The following is a 23841-nucleotide window of genomic DNA, read 5'->3' on the forward strand; positions in this document are numbered from 1 at the left end:
GGTAGAACTTGATTCATCTGAAGATTTGGCTAAAACTTCATCAATAATGCTTCTTATAAGTCTTTCAACTGCCTCCAGTGCCATTTTTATTCAAAAAGTAAAAAAATATAAGTATACATGTAAAAATAGATACATATAAAAAATACGAAAATAATACGCGAACTATGTGGCGGGGTGTGACCTACCCCACGGACGTTTACGCACTTGCACTCCAACCACCAGCCGGCGTAACGCCGAGATCATGCCACTATCCTCTACTGCAACCTCTTACCTCCAGCTACACGAAGCCCCGAAACCTAGTTGTTACCAGTTAAAAAAATATACCTAGGTAAACCAATGCTGGGGTATGCTACACCCCACCACACTCCCGCCGGGTTAAATTATATACAGCAGTAAACTTCTCAGATAAAATCGAATGTGAATTGTTTGACATGAGATTTAACAGTCACATTGAAATGAATTCGTTCTACGTTAAAGTTAACAGTAATCATGGATTCAGGATTACGCAGCACGTTTTGCGAAACAAGTATGGAAGCAAACCACAACAAAGGCCATGCGTGCGTTATGCACATGCAATTCAAATTATAACGTTATGTTGACCCGTACTTCGGCAGATTCATTTGCAATTTGTGGCCTTTTGAACGTAGCCATCCGTATAACGTAAATGCGTGCCCAATGTTTATGCAAAGATTATGAATACGTTGGAATATTGCGAAAACATGAAAACTATATACTGCAACAATTATAACTATGCATCGTAAAATTTTGATAAGCATTTATGTTCGTGACCTAGAATTTACTATGTATAAATAGTGCGTGTGGTTGGTAAGAAAGAAATATTCTTTGTTATGCAAAGGAGGTTTAAGATGATGAGAAAAAGTTAAGAATTAAAAATACAACCTTGGCGACCTAACAAAACATTTCGAAATAAAACAATCCAAAACATTGTATCTTGGCCTTTAAAGTGCAGCATTATTTAACTGACCTATGCGTTACACATTTAATAGTATGCAAATAGAATGACGCGACTGATTTAATTACAATTGTCTTTGTATAAAAAAGCACATTTAACCTCGATGGTATTTCCCTGGCGTAATTGACCAATGCAAGCATAATTTTATCCTGCACTTCACTTTCTTCCTGCTAAAACATTTGAAACTGCCAACACAATTTATGTTTGTGTTTCTAACTTGAGACAGCAAAAATGCTTACAAAATCTGAAGTTCATAATTCCTTCCTTTCATTTCAAACTTGGTACACAGTTTGTAGCGAAAACTCTTTTAGTATGCAGTAGCAAACTCCATAGTTGGAAAGTTTGGAACCTTACGTGTCAGACTGGGCGTCGTAAATTATGCTAACGCCATATTTAACTTCAATGGAGAGCTGGACAACAGCAGTGTAACCGGCATTCAAAGCTTTATCAAAAGAACAAAAACTTCAGCATTCTTTCAAAGGAATTTTAATTAGTAATTTGAGAAAGCGCAAAGGAGTTTTGACTTTGTTGTTTATCTCCGTGTCTGATATGAGAAACTTTTCTTTAATTAATTTCTGACTCTATGGTTAGCTGTTTCTTTATTGTTTTAGTATGACGACTTTCCTTTCACTAAGTATGTTTAACCGGGATTTTCTGCTTATTACTTGTATTGCGGAAATGCGTAGTAGGACTGGAGGTAATATAAAAGTGGTCAATTTTACGAGCGTTTATTCTTTAATTGGAAGAAATATCTATAAATTTTAAAGAGCCTGATACAAAGTAGAAAAATAATATTTAGCCGTACGACAACCCATAAAATTGTTTAACTACCTAACGGGCTATAACTTAAACAGCCTATAAGTGCCTTGCAAGAATTTCGTGGTACAAGTAGTGCACTAAATACTTATTGTGGTGTGGGTGTGTCGGAGAACCGGTCGCGCTGCCGCCAGCCACTCCGGTATTCCTGACCGAGGACACACTCGAGCGACCGTCTAGAGTTGAAAACTCCAACTATCACTACTCCTTCGAGCTTGTTCCCGATTCCCTTACCTCTGTCATAGTATCCAGGGTGATGTAAACACTTCTATTAAAGGTACCGCTATGACCAATTAACCATTTTGTTTGGATTGATGGATCTAAATCATCGTTTGTTTAGCTCGATAGGTAGCAACAAACAAATGTTGAATGACATCATGACGTCACATTGTTTGTGCCGCTTCTATTGTGTCAGACAGTTCAGGAAACAAAATAGATAAGTTGTTATAATTTGTATTAGTTTGTATAATCCGTGCATGGTTAATGTGTGGGATAGGGCGCGGGTCATGATAGTGATATCTAGCGTGACGTAGCATATGAGAGAATACTTTAAGTAGTTAATAAATAATTGAATAAGTAATGTGTCTTTAACATGAATCAGCAGGGACATAGTCGACTTTTGAGCCACAAAAACGTTATTTAAAGCAGAAATACGTTACCCAATTGTTTGAATTGTTTGTTTTATAAAAAATCGGTAAAAAAACTTTTAAGTTAAACGGTTTTATCTTATGTGCACTGAAAACTAGAAAATAAAAAAATAGTTACTTACCTGTCAACCTAAGTAGGTGGTCCCGATCATATTAGACTAAAATAAAAACGTGGGGCCCATTAACTATTGCTGTAGTACTCTCTTCTAGAGGTATAATAGGTGTGGATTGCATCGACTTACTATAATCGTAACTGGAGATTTTGACAATCAATAATCAGCCGTAGCTCATGATCTACCAAAGTATAAAGATATGCTTTGCCATAGGATTTCACAGGGGCCCCACGTTTTTATTTTAGTCTAATATGATCGGGACCACCTACTTAGGTTGACAGGTAAGTAACTATTTTTTTATTTTCTAGTTTTCAGTGCACATAAGATAAAACCGTTTAACTTAAAAGTTTTTTTACCGATTTTTTATTTTCTAGTTTTTAGTATTTAATGAAAATGCCTACCGAATATTCCTCATTCTATCTAATTCATTCTATACAATTTATTACAATCTAATTCCTCAATACATAGCCCTTCCAGATACTTTTTTTTTTAACGACCCCAAAAATCATCACATGACCTCTCCTGCTGTGGGTCAGCAGCGGTGAGGGAGTGCCAGACTCTTGAATAAGAACCGTTTTGTTCCGTCGTAGGCCTTTTATGTACCAGGGCCGCGGTAACTCATTCGAACAATCTCGCAGCCCAGGCAGGCCTTGGCCCTGTTGGGCCCCGCTGGAGTTACTGACAGTTTTCTACTTGTGAAGCCCTTTCATTTGATACCCATATTGGTGGGATTGATAAAAAATTGTTATCAGCCATTTGGTAGCGGCGGCCATCTTAGATTTCAATTTTGCATAGTAAATTGTATTCTACTCGTTGAGACCCATCAACATGGGTATCAAATGAACCTAAGTTATCCGCCATTTTGTAGAGGCCGCCATCTTGGATTTTAATTTTATATAGTACATTGTATTCTACTGGTTGAGAACTTTCATTTGATACCCATATTGATGGGATTGATAAAACCTACGTTATCCGCCATTTTGTAGCGGCCGCCATCTTGGATTTCATTTTTTTATAGTATATTGTATTCTGCTTGTTGAGCCCTTTCATTTGATACCCATATTGATGGGATTGATAAAACCTACGTTATCCGCCATCTTAGATTTCAATTTTGCATAGTAAATTGTATTCTACTTGTTGATACCTTTCATTTGATACCCATGTTGATGGGATTTATAAAACCTAAGTTATCCGCCATTTTGTAGAGGCCGCCATCTTGGATTTTAATTTTATATAGTACATTGTATTCTACTGGTTGAGAACTTTCATTTGATACCCATATTGATGGGATTGATAAAACCTCCGTTATCCGCCATTTTGTAGCGGCCGCCATCTTGGATTTCAATTTTTTATAGTATATTGTATTCTGCTTGTTGAGCCCTTTCATTTGATACCCATATTGATGGGATTGATAAAATCTACGTTATCCGCCATTTTGTGCCGGCGGCCATATTGGATTTACAATGTTATTGATATTACTATATTGTATTGTCATCGGAATTAAAGGTGTATACAAAATTTCAGATTAATCGGTTGACAGGAAGAGGGTGAAATTTGAATTACTAAATTTGACCCAAGAAAGAATGAATAAATAATAAAACAAACTGGGTGAGCTAAATAAAACCGTTTAAAAACAATGACTTGATTATTGTAAATTTTTTGCCCGTAATTAAAATTATTAAGCACAAGCTGCGACCTTTACGAAAAATTATGAAACTATAACTGTTCATTTAAAAAATGCATTTAATTAGATTGCATACTCGTGTAATTCGATTACCCTGGCCCGCCCCATTTTCGTCGAAAAACGGTGTCATTGTCAGAATTAAATTGAATAAATTGATACTGAAACCTTGCCGTTGGCTATCTCGATGATCCTTGTTACTGATTCAAGCTTCTGTCTGTCAAAGGCAGTAGCGTATAAAGGTTTGATTAGAGATAATCATGTATCATCAATTTGCATACGTGTACCGTTGCTCGACTTCACGCCGAACGATTTCAAGCTCAAATTCTCGGTCGGCTGGTTGTATGATGTCATAGAAACCGAGTCTTCCCCCGGGCCACACGAGATCTGAGTCGTGCTGCTTAAAGCTCTGGCCGAGATACAATCACGCAGATCGCCTCTCACATCGCAATCTATGACAACTATGTAGCACTGACATTAAGCTAGCTAGTACGTCAGTCTGCTACGAAGTGCGCTCCGTTGTTCTGAAGCTTTATTAGTCTATCGTGGACGTGGCTCAATCGCGCCCAGCCGGCAACCTTGTGCGGTTTCATTTTATGATCAACGTCTCATAGGTTAGCGACATCACCGATCAAGGGGCGATACACCTATTTTGTTTCTAATTGATTTTTTACTCTCAAAGTAACTTGACGCTACAATTGGTTTCACGGACCAATCGTTTTCGATGGCCGGATATAATAAGCGGCGAATTATTGCTGTTGTATTTCCATTTACTTATTGTAATTTATTTGAAACATATCACGCTGTCCCGAAGCATCATTGCCAACCGTTTAGCGGCACGGGCGTTGCTTGAATGATATTTTAATTTGCAGTACATCCTAGTGCCTCTTCATTTATTGTCTTGACGCCAGTGCTTCTATTAGCAATTGACAGGCGTCTATTACCGATTTGTTTCCAGTTTACTGAGAATAAATCAGATTTTATCGAGTTTAAATTGTGCGGACAGTTGTTTTGTTATCGATGACATTAGAGTAATGTATTCGATCACGAGTACGCACGTGGCCGTATACCACATCAGTGTGGATAGGCATGTCCTCGTTCCCCTTCCAATGCAGCAAAAGGTCGAAAGAAACACTCCACCATTCTACTATGGTACCTACATGTGAATTCATTATGGTCGAATGACTGAATTGATATGCGCACAACTGCAATAATAAAACAAAAGAGATTTGAAGATATATGTAAGTGGCGGTGTACTTTGTTCAACAGAGGCCTATAAAATTAATTGTTGTTCCAGCAGGCATTAACATAACCTGATGTCGAAGTAGCTAGATCCCTTCACTACGTCACGACTTGAAAATAATGTTCTTGCTCTTTGTAGGTTTTGGGAATGTTCCACTGAAATAAATGATCCGGATTCATACAATTTTTTGAGCTACATTTTACCGGTATTAAGAGTTGAATATTCTCTTGTAGAATTCGACAAGTTTTTTTCATGTGAGTATCTCAAGAACCCTTGAATCTTCAAGATTTCATCAACTTACGTGGATGGTCGGTGACCGTTACGTCTACGGTTCCGCCATTTAATTCAACAAAAAGCCTTTCTAGGTCACCACGAGATATTATCGGAGTGCGCTAAATGGCTCCGCTGAATCCGGCAAGACTAACGATTTGTTCTTTGTAGTTAACTGTGACTACGACCCAAAAAGGCGACAGTCATAGTTTTATCAGTACGCCATGTTATCTATTTCATTAGGATCCATCACATCAGCACAATGTGTCTGTCGGAACCAACTATAACTTTTCACCGTTCATTCTGAAGTAGAGGAAACGATGAAGTATCTCCGACTTTGAACAGCTGATTTACGCCAAGACATTCAAATCGCATCATAATCCTTACACCGAATGTTTATTATGCTGTAAAACGTGTGATATTTTGGTCATGTGAATGTGAATGACGATTCCGACCTTCACGGCAGTGGCCCCTCGAAAATTTTATACATTTGTCGGAAAGTACAATGAGGCGAGGTGCACATGCGCTCGCTGTCAATGATAATGAGCGGACGTGTGTTTATCTACTGTTAATTGAAACCCTCTTATCACATCACCATATACGCAATTATAATGTACGTCGTTTCAACGAAAATGTATATTGCTTTTATGGGAACTACGCCTCGTGGACTTGCCAAACTCGAATTTGGCAACGTTTGTGTAAAAACTTAACCTTATCCTGATTTTTTCTTTTTATCTTGACCCAGTATCTAAGCGCTGAAAGATATAAACATTTATTTTGTTATTATAATCCGGATAAACCCGCGCTACATTCCCCAGATTCGCCTTTGGGTAAAACCAGTTCTATTGTAACGACTTGAGGACTTGAGCTATTTACAAGAAATTCGACATCATTTCGATTGTTTGCAGTCATAGTTCAAATTGCAATTCGTTACCGTAGCCGGACATAATAGGATCTTACTGGCAAAAAATAACAATAACAAAATATTTTATTTCTCGTTTATACAATGACTGCTATTACGTAAAGTAAATGATCGATTTGCATGAAAAATTACAGAATGATATGTAATCCGACTCATTTTACGTGACTAACATGTTATGAATTACAAATTGTACCAGTAATTGATAAGTTTTCAGTATAAACAAGGAAATTCAGACTCTGTTTAGGTAGAACCTGACCAAGGTAAAAATGAATTAAGAATGTACCTATAAAAATGGATGACGTCGGCTTTATGTTTTGGATTACCCAAAGTCAGATTATAGTCTGGGATTTTTTGTTTGGGCGGAAACTGGAATATACGTAGTACCTACATATTTATATGAATTAGCCTTTGCTAAAACTTGATACGAGACCTATAATTTCCTCATTGTAACAAACTATTGTATTGTACTAGTGGGTTTTATTAAATAAACCAGCTTATCGGAGCGCAGATAGGGCTATAAGAAATGGTGTATACCAAGCCAGGCGTGGGATCCAACATACCGTGAAGCTTTATTAGTCATGGTGGACTTCCCTAGTTATTGTTTACCAATTCGATGGTTAGCGGTTTGACGAAACTGTTCTTTTCAGATAATCTCGTAAGTTCTTGAGCTGTTAGTCATCACTCCGGCCTGACCAGATTTGGCTGGTATTTTATTCACACAGCTTATTTTGTAGAACCACCACATTCATTAGTGTCTTAGGATGAAGCTCGTCAGGGAAAGCACTACCATTTATATCTAGCGTCTAGTGTCTGTGGTCCCGGTGTAATTCACAGGCACTTGAGATATTTTGGCTTTCTCCCTAAAATTATGTATGCTATTTCCGCAAACCTCCTACCATCAAGGATATCTGCGTGTTCGGAATTTTATAATTGTGACATTTTTGTTGAAATAAATTAAAATGACTGAGTAATACTTGTTCGTATCTTACAAATTATAAAAGCAAGTCTTGTTATACGAAATGCCAGACCCCTCAGGTTATTGATACCCGGGACACCGTGACGCAACGTGCTTCCTGATCCGAGACAGAGATAACGACATTGAAAAATGATCTGAAAGTATTTTTAATTCAAAAGAAAATCTGCGTTTACTGATTTGCTTTCTAGGCACGTTATAAAACCAGCTGCAGAAATATTCACTTCAGTTTCAATACGCAAATCACTCGCACTGATTAATATCTGAACGGGCCTAATGAATTGCCTTGCGTGCCATACGCTCATAGCGTTTACAGATTTATCTGCAAAAATATACGCGTATTCCATCCATATATCTATTATTTCTTGTGACAAATACGGACATGTTTTGTTATCAATTTGCTAGTATACCTAAGACTTAATACAAATGGTTTTCCTTGTTAATTTAGTTTGACATTTTGTTCAGTTTTCACAATATTATTGGTCTAATAAAACGTAATACAGACAAGTTACATACATTAACGAGTCAGCGAATTTCAGGTTATTTTACGCTTCCTTCTTATCTGCGGTCGCTAGCGTGGGGACTTTTCTCTATTTCGCTATGTCCTTTGATAAAAATGCGAGTATTCTCGGATTATAATTTGAAAGGAAAGCCAGACGGGTTGGATATACGGGCAGATAAGCTGCATCAATTTTAAAGTCTCATGTTAATTTTGGTCCTTTTATATTTAGAAAGTCCAAAATTATGTTATGGATGTGTGTTTGATATGATAGCTCTATAATGATACAAGTTTATTTATTTCGTTAAAAACTTACTTACATAAAAAAATGTTAAGAATATCTTAAGGCATTTTTTTTACTTACAAATACTGTCGATTTACCCAAATAAATAATGCGTGTTATGTTTGAGATTTATGGCACGTTTTTCCTTTTTATGTAATCTTATTTGTTATGTTTACCTTTGTATTTGGCGTCGCAGGGCACGTAGGAACTATGCGATGATTAACGCATGTTTTATTTTCACAATCATCACTAGCCTTAGGCTCAAACAAGCAGATGACTCATTTAGATCTGTTCGTATGCGTTTATTTCGCTTTGACACGCATGTTGTAATGAACTTGTTCTGCTAGTGTTTTATATTTAGAAGTTTAGTCCAAAGGGAGCATCCCAAGATCTATCGCAACGTGAATAGCTACAGGGCTTACACCGAAAATGTGTTCTTGCCAAAAGATTCCAACCGTTGTTACTGCAGTCGGGGAATACCGACCTTTTTCCAAGAAACATGAACATGAGTCATTGGCTTTCTTTTGTTACAGTATTGGATCAAGCAGACGGCCGGCCTGCGAAACTAAACAACGTGGAACAGGCTCAAAGACAAACTACAGTAGAATTTATAGCAGAAGATGAAGAGGTAAGACAAGAATAAGCAAACATATTTTTTGCAAATGCAAAAATAACCTGTATTTTTAAAGAGCAACGCGTGTTGTTGTAATTCGGCTTTTTCTGCATAAATGCATTATTGGGCGATAAGAGACTCTTATGTGAATTTCACGGCCAATGAATAAGATTAGTCAGGCGTCGTGCACAATTGTCACGACAATGAAAACACGTAGCGAGAAAGTAATCGATATGTCTAGCGCGATGCCGTAAGTTTTATTCTCACTACAGTTGAATTGGCAATTACGTAGTCTGGTGGGACCCGAGATAGTGCTGATAAAATTGCTCCAGCCGCCGACCGCTTAATTTGTTTTAACGACTGAAGTTTCAAGTGCCCGATTGATGTTGTCGTGCAACGCTTGGATTGGACTTCGAACAAAATAAACATTTTGTTAATCCGCCGCTCGACGAGACCTTGATAGCGTTACTAATGTCATAATGTTCAGTGAGCAACAAAATAAATTGTGCAAGCGGAGAGCGCAAGGCTAGCGCGGGGTGCTCGGGTCACGTCTGATGCCTTAATCCGTGCGTTGCATGTACCTGAATTTAAACACTTTCTATAAGTGGACGCGTTCAACTGGTTTCAATTGCGACATAACACGACATATTCAAAACTCCAACGAGAATATAAACACTTCTGTTTCTGATCGTGCAGAAACAAAGCGACCTCTTAGTATTCAGCGGCTGGTTTTCGTTCGAAAGCTCTGAGAATAAAGACGTACACGGCGCACGTTTAGAAACAATAGCCCTTGCCTTACTTAATTTGGGGATCACGTTTTGCCTTTTTCCTGAACTAATTTTCCTGCTCGCCTACAAAGAAGTTGGTTTTAAAAACTTGTGTTTTGATGCAATTACTTGTTTCACGTTAACAACATCATTATGATGAAATCACCCGTAATTTCTCAAGCGTGAAAAAACTAACTAATGAAAATTATAGATTTCACCGTGATCGAAATCATTTTCTGTTTTCATTGTGCGTAACTATGTTATTAAATTGAAGTAGTAGATTGCCATAAAGTTTCTCTTGAGAGAGTCATCCATGTACCGTTACTGAGCACAGATTTAGCTGCATCACCGTGAGACGAGCGGCTCTAATGAATCAAGCATCTCGACAACTACCCATGGTGGTCTTATCATTTATCTTCATTAAGCATCTGAAATAATGTTTTATATCGCAGAGCAAAGCCACCGTTACCTTGCATTTTGCAACTACACAAATCTCAATTTTCACTTTCAACCATGATTAATTGCAACCACAGTTTTCTGCGGTCAGGAAATTATACAATCTTCCTATTACACATTCATCAATACTTCATTATTATATTACCATTAGATAGTTTATAATTTTATCTACATTGCCGTGTAACGACAGTGGTAGTTTGTATCATCAATAACGGTATTTGATTTGATACACAGTACGTCTATTCTCAATATTATGATACAGGAAGAAATAAAGTTATAGTAACGGCTATACACTTGGTAAATATTTACTATACTGAAGTAGTAGAGATCCGGCAATCTGCCAACTATTCTACCTATCCTGACTTGTTTATTTGTGAAAAATAAAAATGTTTGCTTTCTCGTACTAGCTTTTTTTGCTTAAAGTTATTGCTCGGTATTGGACTTTTTTAATCTCCGTTTTCAATCTTTTCTATGGATATAGAATTTTATTTACAAGTGAAATAAAGTTGGATAAATACTGTAAGACTTGTCTCTTGTTTTTTTACTAATATTTTTATATTTAAACATATTGTCCTTGATTATATTAAGATCAAAAACCAAATAGATAATTAATGCTGATGACCTCACAATTAAAAATAATTTGATATCTAGCAACACATTGTTGGCATTTAATACCCCTAAAGGGTACGCGCAAGATGCGACATTCCTGCGCCCGAGGCGTGATGCCCATTATTCAAATATGTACACGATTCAAACATTATATATTATGAGGAAATCCACACGTTTATAGAGTCAGAACACGTGCTGTCTAGAAAATGGCGTTAGGATTATCCACCCTGTTGGGCGGTCTATCACTTTGTAGGTATATTCTTCTGATGCATTCAGAATTATAAGTTATCTTTTACTATGTTCAAAAGTTTCTAATTTCAAACAAGGGCTCACCAAATAGGCCAAAATTGAAGTAGTCTTGCCAGAAAAGGCAAGGAGATCTCCAAATATTTGGCTATTTCCATTAGCAGTCCCAGAATTTGTTATTTATTGCCATTCCATGTGGAGTTGCTGTAGCTCGTCAACGTTCGGAGAATTTAAAATCGAAATTAGTAACGCACGTGTCAGCAATTTAATTTGTAGAGATAAACGGTCTTTAGTGTTTAGATTCCAAAAATACCCCTGATTGCCTGACTGATCCAAAGCGGTTACCGGGGGCCCTTGAATGCGAAGGACTATTGAAAACTCAGGGATGGCTTTCATTCAAGAACCCTGATTATCCGCCAGACTTTGTTGACTCAATTGATGATACTCCATCCTTTCAAACACTTTTAACGTAACCCACCCAAAACAAAAATGTGAAAGACTGCCAAGTTCGATAATATGGGAATGCTTCGCCTATAAAAGAAGTGAGATCTGAATAAGTACCAAGTTCCATACACATACCTCAGTTAAAAATAGTTACTTTTTGATGATGTTACTTGGCAAGTTTTCATACACCTTGTTATAAACCTACTAAACGCAATGAATCAAGTATTTAATTTTCTATTAAAACTTGCCAAGTAACATCATTAAAAAGTAACTATTTTTAACTGAGGTATCTATGTGTATGGAACTTGGTACTTATTCAGATCTCACTTCTTTTATAGGCGAAGCATTCCCATATTATCGAACTTGGCAGTCTTTCACATTTTTGTTTTGAGTGGGATTTCATTTATTTTTGTAAGGTTGTTTATTTTATTTTTTTCTTATGATGAAGTTAGTTAAAGAAATGTCTAATTTACACTATTTTTTAATATGCACTATGTTTTTTACACAGAAATGAACTAGATTAACTAAATGGACTAGATTTACCAACTGACTGACATGACATGTTATCATATATTATGTTCGTGGATCAAAGTTACACATACGTTATTTTCGAAAGTGATTCACACTTGGCCGTTTTCAGATTTTTACTTTACTTAGACTAAATACAAACCTTTGTACCATTCGAAGATATATTATATAAATATAGATAAATTTAGTTCGTTTTAGTTCCTTAGGGTTGTAAATTTACACCGGGTATAAAACGCCTTCATTATTTTGAAACCGACTCACACTTGGCCATTTTCAGATTTTTCCCTTTACCTTGACATAAAGACCAACCTCCATGCCAAATTTCAAGTCAATACGACCATTGGAAGTGGTCTAGGTTTTTGATGAGTGAGTCAGTGAATCAGTGAATCAGTCAGTGAGTGTATAGTAAAAATAGCGATTTTCTGACGTCAATATCTCAAGACCTACAATAGGTATATTAATGAAATTTTGTATTTTAGATAAGTGAGGGGGTCTCAACAGATACTAGAAATTTGATATGCGTAAATAAAATAGATTTTGAGTTACAGGGGGTCGAATTTGGCCCGAAATGGTTTGTGTAATATAACCCACGGCCGTTGTGTCGCTTTTTTTGCTCGAACTTGGCGGACACACTGCCGTGTGTCTAGATAGGCTATAGCTTCTTTAATTACTAAAAAGTCGACTTTCCCCACACTAAATGGCATGGTAATCTCATTCAATGTTGCAATCCATATAAGGAGAAATGTATGGTGTAAACATGAGGTAGCAAAATCACTTTCTATATTATAGTTTAGACACGTTTGCCTTACATAACATGGCGTTAAGGAGTTACTCGTGTTACAATATGTTACTAGGTGATAACAAACTCGTAACATACATTAGTAAGCCAGGCATGTAGTGAGACGACCACTATGCAAAATTGGAAGAAAGTTACAAGTAATTGGGACTGGTTTTCTCAAAACAGTCATGAGCATCATGTCTAGTTTTTTATGTAACATCTGTACTAGAAGAGGAAGTTATCCGTTGAGTTTCTAGGCTGGTCATCTAAAAAGATGTACCTTTTACGCTTGTATAATACTCTCTATAAAACCTAATGTTTTTTTTAAATTTTGACATAATGTTAAAAAAATGCTACGTAACCCATGAATTTATTGACTGGAAAGATCACTATAAATCCCGTGCGCAGACGCCGATCTGTCAAACATTGAACTACGCTCGTAAATATGCAGTAGACGCGTCTAAATAACAGGAGGTTTTATGTCTTCCTACTCCGTTATTAGTATTGTATTGTGCGGCGTTTTCCTCGAAAAGCTGGCTTTGTTGTCGATCAACGGATTAGCCGTATCGAGATGTTGTTGGAAAACAACGGTTAAATTGTAGCCTACCTAGCGTAGATAGTGCATCTTTGTAGGCTATCGTGACATCTATTTTTATTTAGAAATGTTTTTTTTGTCAATCATTTCCTTTTCTTTTGTTCAATGTATTGTTAAGTGTTTATTTTAGTACTTGTTTAATTTTGTTTCGGTAATCACGTATGGATAGCTCGACTCTAAAGATGAATTACTCGACATTGAAACATAAATCTTCGATTCACAGAGTAACGCTATTTGTTTTGTTAAGTACACACATAACGTCGCAAATACCTAGTCTATTAACATATTGGGCTCATGTTTTGAGTTCAAAATTATTAAATTACATGTATGTATTGTATATTAGCTCGATTTAAGCCTCATTTGGTATTGTATGAGGAAGTCTTTCGGCATCAACAAAGGATTCGACAGCAGAACTATTTTAGTCATCGTTTAATTAACTCCTTACATGAGGCTCGTGCAGAAATAAGGAAAATTTATATAAATATTCGGCCGGTGGGAATTATTTTGAATACATGTGCTAATTCAATTTATAAAGTTCAATATTACGTTCAGAGATGCTACATAACACTTAGGTCCAACTAGCTAGCCTTAGCCGTGTCGTAAGATCTAGGTAGACAAAACTACCTTTCTCTCACGCGCAGTTTGGTCACTAGTAGCAAATCTGTCGTCGGCCTCATTAGACTTATTACTATCTATTGGCAGTTTAAGTATGCATTTTTTTGCAAATTATTAAAGTATTTAATTAATTTACGACTCAGACTTGGGTTCAATAGTGCAGATAATCCATTATCCATCATGAACGTTAAGCCATTGTCTTTATATACTCATGGCGATAAAATAACCGTCGCGGTCACCACCCCCTTACTGACAGCCTAGCGAAGGGCAACGTCCTTCCTTTGTAATGGATTGTCAATGACCAGCAGTAGACTGCGACAGGCTAACAACCTACACACAAACCTTTGCCCCCAGCTCTTTGATGTCTAAGCACCAACCAGTGATGTAACACGTGACGATCAATCTACTTCTTACGTAAATATACGAGATTTTGCCGAGAAACTGCACTCTCTATAAGACACGCCAATAAAATGTCATATAACTGTAAAAAAACAGTCTCGCCGAGAGAAACTGTTCGATACAACAGATGAATTGCGTGCTCTGTCAAATGTCAAATTGGTTTTTGCGGTTTTTTTGAAAACTTCATATTTGATAGACTGCAGATGAAAATTGATATTGTGCATTTTCACATTTTGCATTGTCTGCAAATAACCGATCAATTGATTGAAAACATTGTTCTAGTCGTCCGTGAGGCGACATTTTTAGAGTTATTTGCCCTTGGCCTATTCGTGTTGATTAGAACATGAAGCTTTAGAATAACCTAAATGGAAGTTAATACTAGACTGAAATAAACAATTTTAGTATAAAATCGGTATCTAGACATCTAGGAATATGTAAACTGAGGGGTGGTGAGTTATCTGTTTCGTCTAGACTAGACACCATCGACCCGTAAGCTCGCCGAGATTTGTTTGTACAAATTGTTAACGTGTCGTTTTCTTTTCTTTAAGTTTGGGCAGTCAAATTTAACACAGGATTAACCTTTCTGTAAAGTTGTTCAAATCCTTTATCTTCCAAATACTTTGTTTGAGCAACTGTTTATAAATCTTTGTTGAATCTGCAAAGCAAAACTGTATGCACAATCGTATTGCTCCGCATTCTGACTGCAAATTGCACTCATTTTAGCATAATTTACATCTACGTAATGTTTTGTGACCGTGGCATTTAATGCACTTTTTAATTAATGTCGTAATAAAAACCATTTTGCTTTCAAGAACAACTAGAGTATCTCACGTTTGTCTTTCGAGCCGGATATTCGTGATCACTTAACCATACGTATATCACGAAATTCCTAGAATCGATTGCTTTTATTATTAGAAAGGTAGATAAAATAACACTCATTGTCTAAAAGAACCACTATTTAATTATGCACTCGTAAACCCACGTCGGGCAAAAACAACTTTTTTGGTCCTACGATCCGGATTTGCGGCACGAGCCTTGCGGCTTTTTGCAATTTTGATTAGGTCTGATAACCTTAGGTAGGCCCTTTGACCCAACACCTTATATTATTCATGAAACAAATTACATATCGCGTACAAATTTGGAGTGGCTTAGCTGTTACCATTTACATTTTCGGTACTTTAGATTTTCATCGGAATTTAGGAACGAAGAAATGGTCTCGTTCGTTCGGAAAATTGCTAATGCCTTATTTACATGTTATTTTACGTAAACTGTAGAACGTAGAACTGAAACGTTTTAAGTCCTAAGCTGACATTGAAGGACACTTTCAATGTCAAGCTAATATCGATTTTTTTGCATGACATGCGTCCGCTGCATATTCTTAGACTTTCCCATCGATCTGTGAAATGAAGGGCTGACAGTGAAAAACGAATAAATTATTCGGTGTTTGATACGTGTTAAAACAAAAACGTCTGGGTTCGTCATCCATTGTGGTGTGAACAAAGCCATGTAGTTCGGCGCCCGTATCATCAATTAGCTGAAACATGTATCTGTCACCGCGTGAGGCCGCCAGCCACGTAATCCTAGTATTAATCGTTGCGAGATGAATTGAAGGATGAGCTAGATTCACTGTTACCACGTTCAGCTTGTCTTATATTAAGAAGGAATTTGTTAGGAGACTCAAATAACTATCTTAATAAATGTCTGACGACGGCGACGTTCGTTATTAATAGCTTTAGTTTGTGAGAAATTGGTGCATTTGGGTGCGTTCCCAAGAATTAAGATATTTTTTCCGGAATCTGCATTGCGATGTTTCTGAACATCGTTTGTTTAGGCAGTAGGCACGTTTAATCAAATCCAATTGGGCTTGTGTCTATACAGCTTAAGAGTTCTCGAAACTCGGTTTGTTCTTAATAGGTAATAAGTCTTACTCCTTATTACAGAAGTATGTAGACCTTACCCGACTTAGAGGAACTCTAGACGCTCTTAATCCCTTTTGGGGAATACATGAATTGTCTTATCCAAGAGCGGTCGGCTTTATTATTCCAAAGGTTGTCTAAGACTAATGATAGCCAGCAACGTTGTCTTATTACAAAACAAAGCATTCTTCAGTGACCGAGCAGCACCCAATCACCCTGTAAAATAAAAAGAGCATGACAATACGATATGCTTCACTAACACTTTCATCACAGACAAGGAAGCGTTACAGAACGATATCGAAATAAGTAATTATGCTGATACTATTTGAAGACTTTTTAATTATTTCTGGTCGATATTTGGATCTAACAGTGATTAGATGTTGCATGGCCCCTGCGAGTCGAAAAAAGTATGGGCTAGCAATGCATCGAAATGGTTCATGAATTTAAGGCCATGGTCGAGAAAAACCGAGGGTCAATGAATTTAAGTATTTCGATGAAATGACATGTTTTATTTTAAGTTTCACGTCATGTCGCTTTGACAATATTTGACGAAGAATTGACCACGTCATGCAAACTGCCCTATTCAAGTCGTGTGAACCGGGTTTAAAATAGCCATAATGCATTATAGTGCAGTCATTGAAGCGAAAAATATGGTCTAACCTCCGAATTTTTTTACTGTGAACCGATTTGCATGAAATTTTGGAATTAGGTTCATCTTACCCTTAACTTCAAAAGTGAATATGATTTGAACTCCGCCACCCCCCCTGGGGGTGGTTGCCATCCCTTCTTTGGGGTGAATATTTTTTTTGCAAAATAACCTCGGATATCGATAGAAGACCTAATTTTAAGCAAAAGTTGTCTTTAAAGTTTAAAAAAAAATCCAATACTTTTCAAGTTATTGGCAATTGAAAATTCGCAATTTTTTCACGTTTTTCATCAGTTTTTTGCAAATATCTCCAAAAATATACGTTTCATCGAAAATTTATAATAAACAAAATTGTAGCTGGTAAAACAAAGAACAATTTGTTTTTTTATAAAGTGTTCTAAGTGCAATATTTAGCTAGATATTAAAGATCAAAGCCGTTTTTTATTTTGTCTGAAATTTAATCGACGTAGTTTATGCCATCTATTATTTTAGTAAGTTGATCAATTTACGAGTTTTATTATTTTCCGGTGACATATATAAAAAATACAATAGTTGTGACTCTTTATTATACTGCCTACTTCCACATTGCTCCAAATATTGACACTCCGAAGTTTTCAGTTACTAAGTAGAAAAAAATATGACAGGTTTTTGGACCGTAACTCCTTCAATTTTCATGCTATCACAATTTATAAAAAACCACTGTAAAAGTAATTAAGAGAGCTACAACATCCATTATTGTAATATATAGTAAAGAACTTTTTTCTAAAACGGTGAAGGGTTAAAGGGCTTAAGAGAGGCTGTGATTGCGCTGCCACGCGCTCTTTAAACAATCATATCTCCGTCAATTTTTGTTCGACAGAAAAAACAAACAAACCAAATTGTTTGTCAGAAAAATACCTAATTTTTTTATCAACACACTTTTATACGTATCTGTCGTAATTTTTGAGATATTATGAAAAACAAGTGGGTTTTTCTTTAATTTGAAATTTTGTTCTTTTCGTTAATCGTGAATTTTTTGAAAAATATCTGTCCTGAAGCAGCCAAACTGATACTATCTATCAAACTCTTCATAATAAAGTTAATCCTAGGCGGAATACGATTAATTTTGATTTTGGTGGAAATGGCACTTATGAAACCCATTGATTTAAAAGAAAAAATATAAGATGCTCCCCTTATTTGCAATACAGCTCACTTATTTTACGTGCAAAAGACTTTTAATAGTGCTCATCTTAAAGCTTATTTCAAGCATTACAAAACCCATTTGTATTAGAATGTATAAAATGCATCTACTCGCCGCTACATGGCATTGACCACAACGATTAAATTTCAGACAAAATAAAAAACGGCTTTGATCTTTAATATCTAGCTTAATATTGCACTTAGGACATTTTCTAAAAAAAGAAATTGTTCGTTGTTTTACCTGCTATAATTTTGTTCATTATAAATTTTCGATAAAACGTATATTTTTGGAGATATTTGCAAAAAACCGATGAAAACGTGAAAAAATTGCGAATTTTCAATTGCCAATAACTTGAAAAGTATTGGATTTTTTTTTAAACTTTAAAAACAACTTTTGCTTAAAATTAGGTCTTCTATCGATACCCAAGGTTATTTTGCAAAAAAAAAATTCACCCCAAAGAAGGGGTGGCAACCACCTCCAGGGGGGGTGGCGGAGTTCAAATCATATTCACTTTTGAAGTTAAGGGTAAGATGAACCAAATTCCAAAATTTCATACAAATCGGTTCACAGTAAAAAAAATCGTAGCAATAATGCTTCAATGACTGCACTATTAATAACAAGCGAAACGTCGATTGTCGCCTATAGTGTCGACTGCGACCTATTTCCCTTCAGTTTTATAGCATGATAAATGACTGACAGTGTTTCTTTGACAAGTTCCCATAACAATCTGTAATGTTTTGAAAAATAACATTTTCTATGGAAGTCTAGTTCACGTAGTTACCACGTGTAAAATAAATATGTAGAAATCTTGTATCTGATGTTAATACCGCACTTGAATCTCACTGCAAGTGACAACGTGCTATTATAGTTAGAAGGACCGTCGTTCCATCGCCTTCGCAAGTGTTCGGGTGACCGACCTCCATTGTTCCAAGCTACAACGCGAAGAGATGTCAACAGCCCATAAATTACTAATTAGATACGAAGCCTCGCTCCGGCTGACATCTTCAACGTCTCCCGAGCTCCCACAACTTAGAAGTGGGCCCGTTCGACTCCATTACTCTCAATTTAGTACGTAATTGCTACGCCCGGTATTATTTGTCGCAAATTGAAGTCAAACTTTGGACAATAGCTTTTGATATAAATCTGAAGGAAGACGCCTTCTATTAATTTCAAATTTTATGTCGTTTAAAGTATTTCATAAATCACAAACTCTGCGATTAAATTAAATTTTGACTCGGCTACATGAATTTGTTTTGAGAGTTTTGTCTCCCAGTTCCTTATGAGCAGACGTAAAATTTTGATTAGGTACACTAAAGCATTTTTCTCGGAGCTTTGCTTGTAAACTGAGAGGGGTACCTAACTGATACAATACATAATATACATATACAAATGTATTAGAAACCTTCTAATCAACAAAGTGCAAAGCAACCCCCTGGCTGACCAGCAAGATACATGGTATATCATACTGTCTACGTGTTACACGAGTTTCGAAAACGTTTTCGGGGAACTTTCGGCGATAACCGTCGCGTGTGAAGTAGCCGTCTAGACGGTGCAATTTTATATTCAATGCACACGATTCTACCGAAGACGATACTACCTGTTCCCATAAATGAATTACCAAATTTTAAGCACGATAACCAATAAAAAGTGCATTGATCGTAGGCTGGGTAACAAACTTCTAAACGTTTCAGTAATTATTATAGTTATTACAACAATGCGTTACAATTGATTGGATCCAATTCCTCGTGTTCTGAGCGTACTCTAATTGTGTTTGTGGTGCTAATTAGTGTGATATTAATCTACGTGCTGGCGGCGTGCGCTGAAATATGCTTGCTGCTGAAATATGCTTGCTGGCTGCCACACATTCTTTAAGGTGGAGAGAACATTTCTTTAATTTGAAGCATTTTATAACAGCTTTAAGGAATTCGTACATTATATTTGACTATTTAAAATAGGGTTTTCGGTGTAATACAAGTCACACGTGCTAAGTTAATGAAAAGTAACAATGATCAACTTGCAAATTAAAATAAAATACATTTTTGCACCTTTCCGTGATCTTATGAATAGTCAATTGATTCTCACCTAAAAGTCTAACTTCATAACAAACATTCAGTAAACCACAATGATTAATAGATGCAAATTACGTTAGCTTTCTATTTGCATAATCAATATTGCGTTAATCTAGGTTTGGATTTGCGCGATAAACTGTAAAGTAACGCAGGCTGTTAAAACAGTAGGACCAGCTAGTCTGCAGGATTTTTCGAAAGAGTTGCCGTGGCCCTGGTACATAAAAGTCTTAAGAAGGAACATGATGGGTTTTAGTCAGTAAGAGTCTGACACTCCCTTACGCTGCACCCACAGCGGGAGGGCTCATTTGATAATGTTCCGTGAAAAAAAAGTTAAATAAGCACCAGCTGCTAATGACCCTAAAATTATAAATATTAATTATATTCTCCGAATACAGAACATAGACAGCGTTGGATTTGTGGTATTTCAGATCCGTCATTATAAATTCCAATAATTCTGTCTGTCTCACAAATAGATATAATGTTTCCCATTACAATTATATTGTCGATGTTTAATTGGAAACCTGATAAATAGGTATTTTTTACCTCATCTTTTAGGCAGAATTGTAAAGAAAGAATGTGTATTAATTTTATATGGTGAGTTCTCCCGCCTTTCATTTTAGGGATACAGATTATTTCCCTCATCATCACTAAAACTTTTGGAAATACTATCATTTAAAATACCATTAAAACATCCATTGTTTAATGCACGGCAAATAAATGTTGATTAAAAAAATATAGGTACCTACTGTGAATAAGATATTGTGTCTCTATTTTATGTTTTAATTAATGATAATTAAAATCAGTACTCAAAGTGGAGAATTAATTACTGTAAATGTGTTTCAATGTTAATAACGCTTGACCATTTTGCTCTGTTTAAAATAAATGGGTTATTAGGGCATCCGGGGCTTTCGGGCTCGCATGCTGAGAGTACCTGCGAGATGTACAATGTACATACATATATTGATCGCTTACCACGCCAGTGTTTGGTCCCAGGTCCCTTGTTCCTAGATCTAAATAGATTTGAAAGTGGAGTATTGTAAACGAATTGTCAAGTTATCATGAACTCTTAATTACCCGTACGGGGTTGTGCTCAAAACAATAGATAAAGATTTTTTATCACTTGTATCCTCTAATGAAACATCTCCGATCCAAAATCATAAGTTTTTATGTGCATACTGATTTATTATAACCAGCATTTTATAGCTTTTTTATGTCATACGCGTGTTAACTCTCTCTATGACAGCAATTTATCAGAGTTTTGGCAAATGGCACAGTTGTTAAAATTTCTATTTTCGCAAAACTAGCAAGCGGTCAAAGGTGACCTTAGAGAGTTTTTTTTTTGTAATAAATGTATTCTCAAGGCGAATAGGTCAAGGAGCCCAACAAAAAATTAAACGTTTTGGCAAATAACACACTTTTACTTATTAACGATGGTGCAAGTCGTTTCAGTATTTTATGGAAATTTAAAATTTTCGCCAATTTTATGGAAATGGCCTACGTTTGTGTTGTTTCTTCGTGTCCTTGTCCGCTTGCAAAAAACAATGAGAAACTGCTCAAAGCATTCTTGAACGTTAAATGTTATTTTTATTTGCTGTTGTTGCAAAAGTGCCTAATAAGAACTGGTATAATAATTATACTAAGATGGAAAAAAAAACGAATTACGATGATTTTATTCAAACTTGACTATAAAACGACACTTTCTGAATGTCATTTACAAAAGACAGCCCCCAAAGCGTCAACCCTGTTTTGAACTCTATTCTTTTACTGGGAAGAAGAGCATTTCATACATTCTAGCTGTTTCTTCGCTAAAGAAAATATTGGAGCATTTCTTATTTCACATTTTTTTTTGTTCATGACTACTCCATTTTACTACAGCCTTTGTCACTTACACGTGTTTACGACAAAAAGTATAACAATGTTTTCTTTATGAGAGAGAAATAGTTTCCATGATAGATGTTACGATGACTTCGCAAAAACCACAGTTAACAAGTTTTGTTATCAAAACAAGTTAAGGTATTTATAGAATTTCCATTTAAAAAAAAACGTGCTTGGCTTATGTCCCGTTAATTAATATCATGAATACGATTAATCATTTCGATGTAGGTTATGAGTAAACGGCAGAAATATTTTTTCTGCTATATTTTTTTGCCGTAGATGGCCTTACGGTACTGCTTTTTATTAGTAATACAGTTACAGTTAAGTTTTCACTTTTAAAAGAAATTAGAGCGAGCACGCGCGCGTAATGAGGAAAATCTTTGTTTTGGTCCCACACATACATGGGAAATACCAGCCTCATTATGTAAATAAGGAAAAAAGGCAGTCACCTTTACAACGGAGTTATTTGCTGTTCAAACATTATCTTAAATTGTTTTAATTTACACCTGTTCAAATGGTTTTTATATGTCATGGTCTAATACATGTGTAGTAGAATTTATTAAGTTCACAATTTGAGTCGCAAAGATAGATGATGCATTTTTGATTCGCGGAGGTAATGTGATTAACCTGAGTGGGCATTATATTTAGCACTTACCAACACGGGCCCAGATTAGTAGTCACAGAAACTCATATATTTGGTTAAGGGATCCAAATGACAAGAAAAATGCCAATATTAACATATTAAAAACAAATGGTGTTGCAATTTGTGATCGTAAACCACGTCAGGAAGCACCATAGTCATTGAACATGTCAAGTGACGTCACAAAGCCGGAGAAATATCTGCCAATAAATGATTCATGCCTACTGACAGACTATTAAATAATAATGCGAACGAAGTAGAAGATCAAACCTGTTTGTTAGTTTTCATAACTAGCGTATTCGATCTATTTGGTCGCTTGTCAAAAATGTAATTATTTATGTCTGGTATCTGGTACGGCCAGCAAGAAATTTGGCACAGATCTGCCGGAGTCTCTCAGACTCCGAGAGTTATCTCAGACCACATTGGTATTTGCTTTTCCAATAGCCTTATCAGATGGTTAGAATAAATTGTATTGCTTAATAGAACGGAAAGAGGATGACCAATCTAAGTAGCTTAAGTTCAGATTGTAGCATTATATGAGTTGGCTGACGTATTATGTATGATTAATGATAACTTACGGAATAAACTTACATAATATTATGCTATACAATTCCTGGGAACGAACTCATACTTTCATTTATTTTAGGAGCTTTGTCGGTCTGTGACATGGAAATGCAAGTCTGGCTTGTTATGTCAGAAGACATCCACTTATTGCTTTCGTAGAAACGGGATAATTTCAACCAGTTTGTCATAACAAAATATTGTGAAATCTGACCTTTCGCTGTAGAATTTAAAAGCCTACTTACTGACTAATAAGTCTTCTTCAAGTAAGGTAGATAACCAGTTCCCCTTTCTTTTCCAGGGCGACGTTTTGGAGTGCCCACTATGCCTATCGAATTTCAGTTCGGTATCCATGGTGCGGCTGGCGTGGTGCTCCCACCGATGCTGCGAGCCCTGCCTCCGACAGTACCTGGCCATCGAGATCTTCGAGGCGAGAGTTCCAGTCAACTGCCCTGTGTGCCATGAGAGCATGCATCCCTCAGGT

At 36.2% G+C, this 23841-nt stretch overlaps 1 protein-coding gene across 1 annotated transcript in view; it reads left to right on the plus strand.

Annotated features, from left to right (window-relative positions):
* Positions 1-23841, plus strand: part of LOC110375329 (E3 ubiquitin-protein ligase RNF19A) — a 57657-nt gene that overhangs the window by 22486 nt on the left and 11330 nt on the right. Inside the window, exons 2-3 of the mRNA XM_049837056.2 lie at positions 8954-9048; positions 23659-23839. Coding sequence (XP_049693013.2) covers positions 8954-9048; positions 23659-23839 — 276 coding nt within the window. The remainder of the gene's footprint in view (positions 1-8953; positions 9049-23658; positions 23840-23841) is intronic.

The sequence above is a fragment of the Helicoverpa armigera genome, chromosome 14 (genome assembly GCF_030705265.1).
Source record: "Helicoverpa armigera isolate CAAS_96S chromosome 14, ASM3070526v1, whole genome shotgun sequence".
In the NCBI taxonomy this organism is placed as follows: domain Eukaryota; kingdom Metazoa; phylum Arthropoda; class Insecta; order Lepidoptera; family Noctuidae; genus Helicoverpa; species Helicoverpa armigera.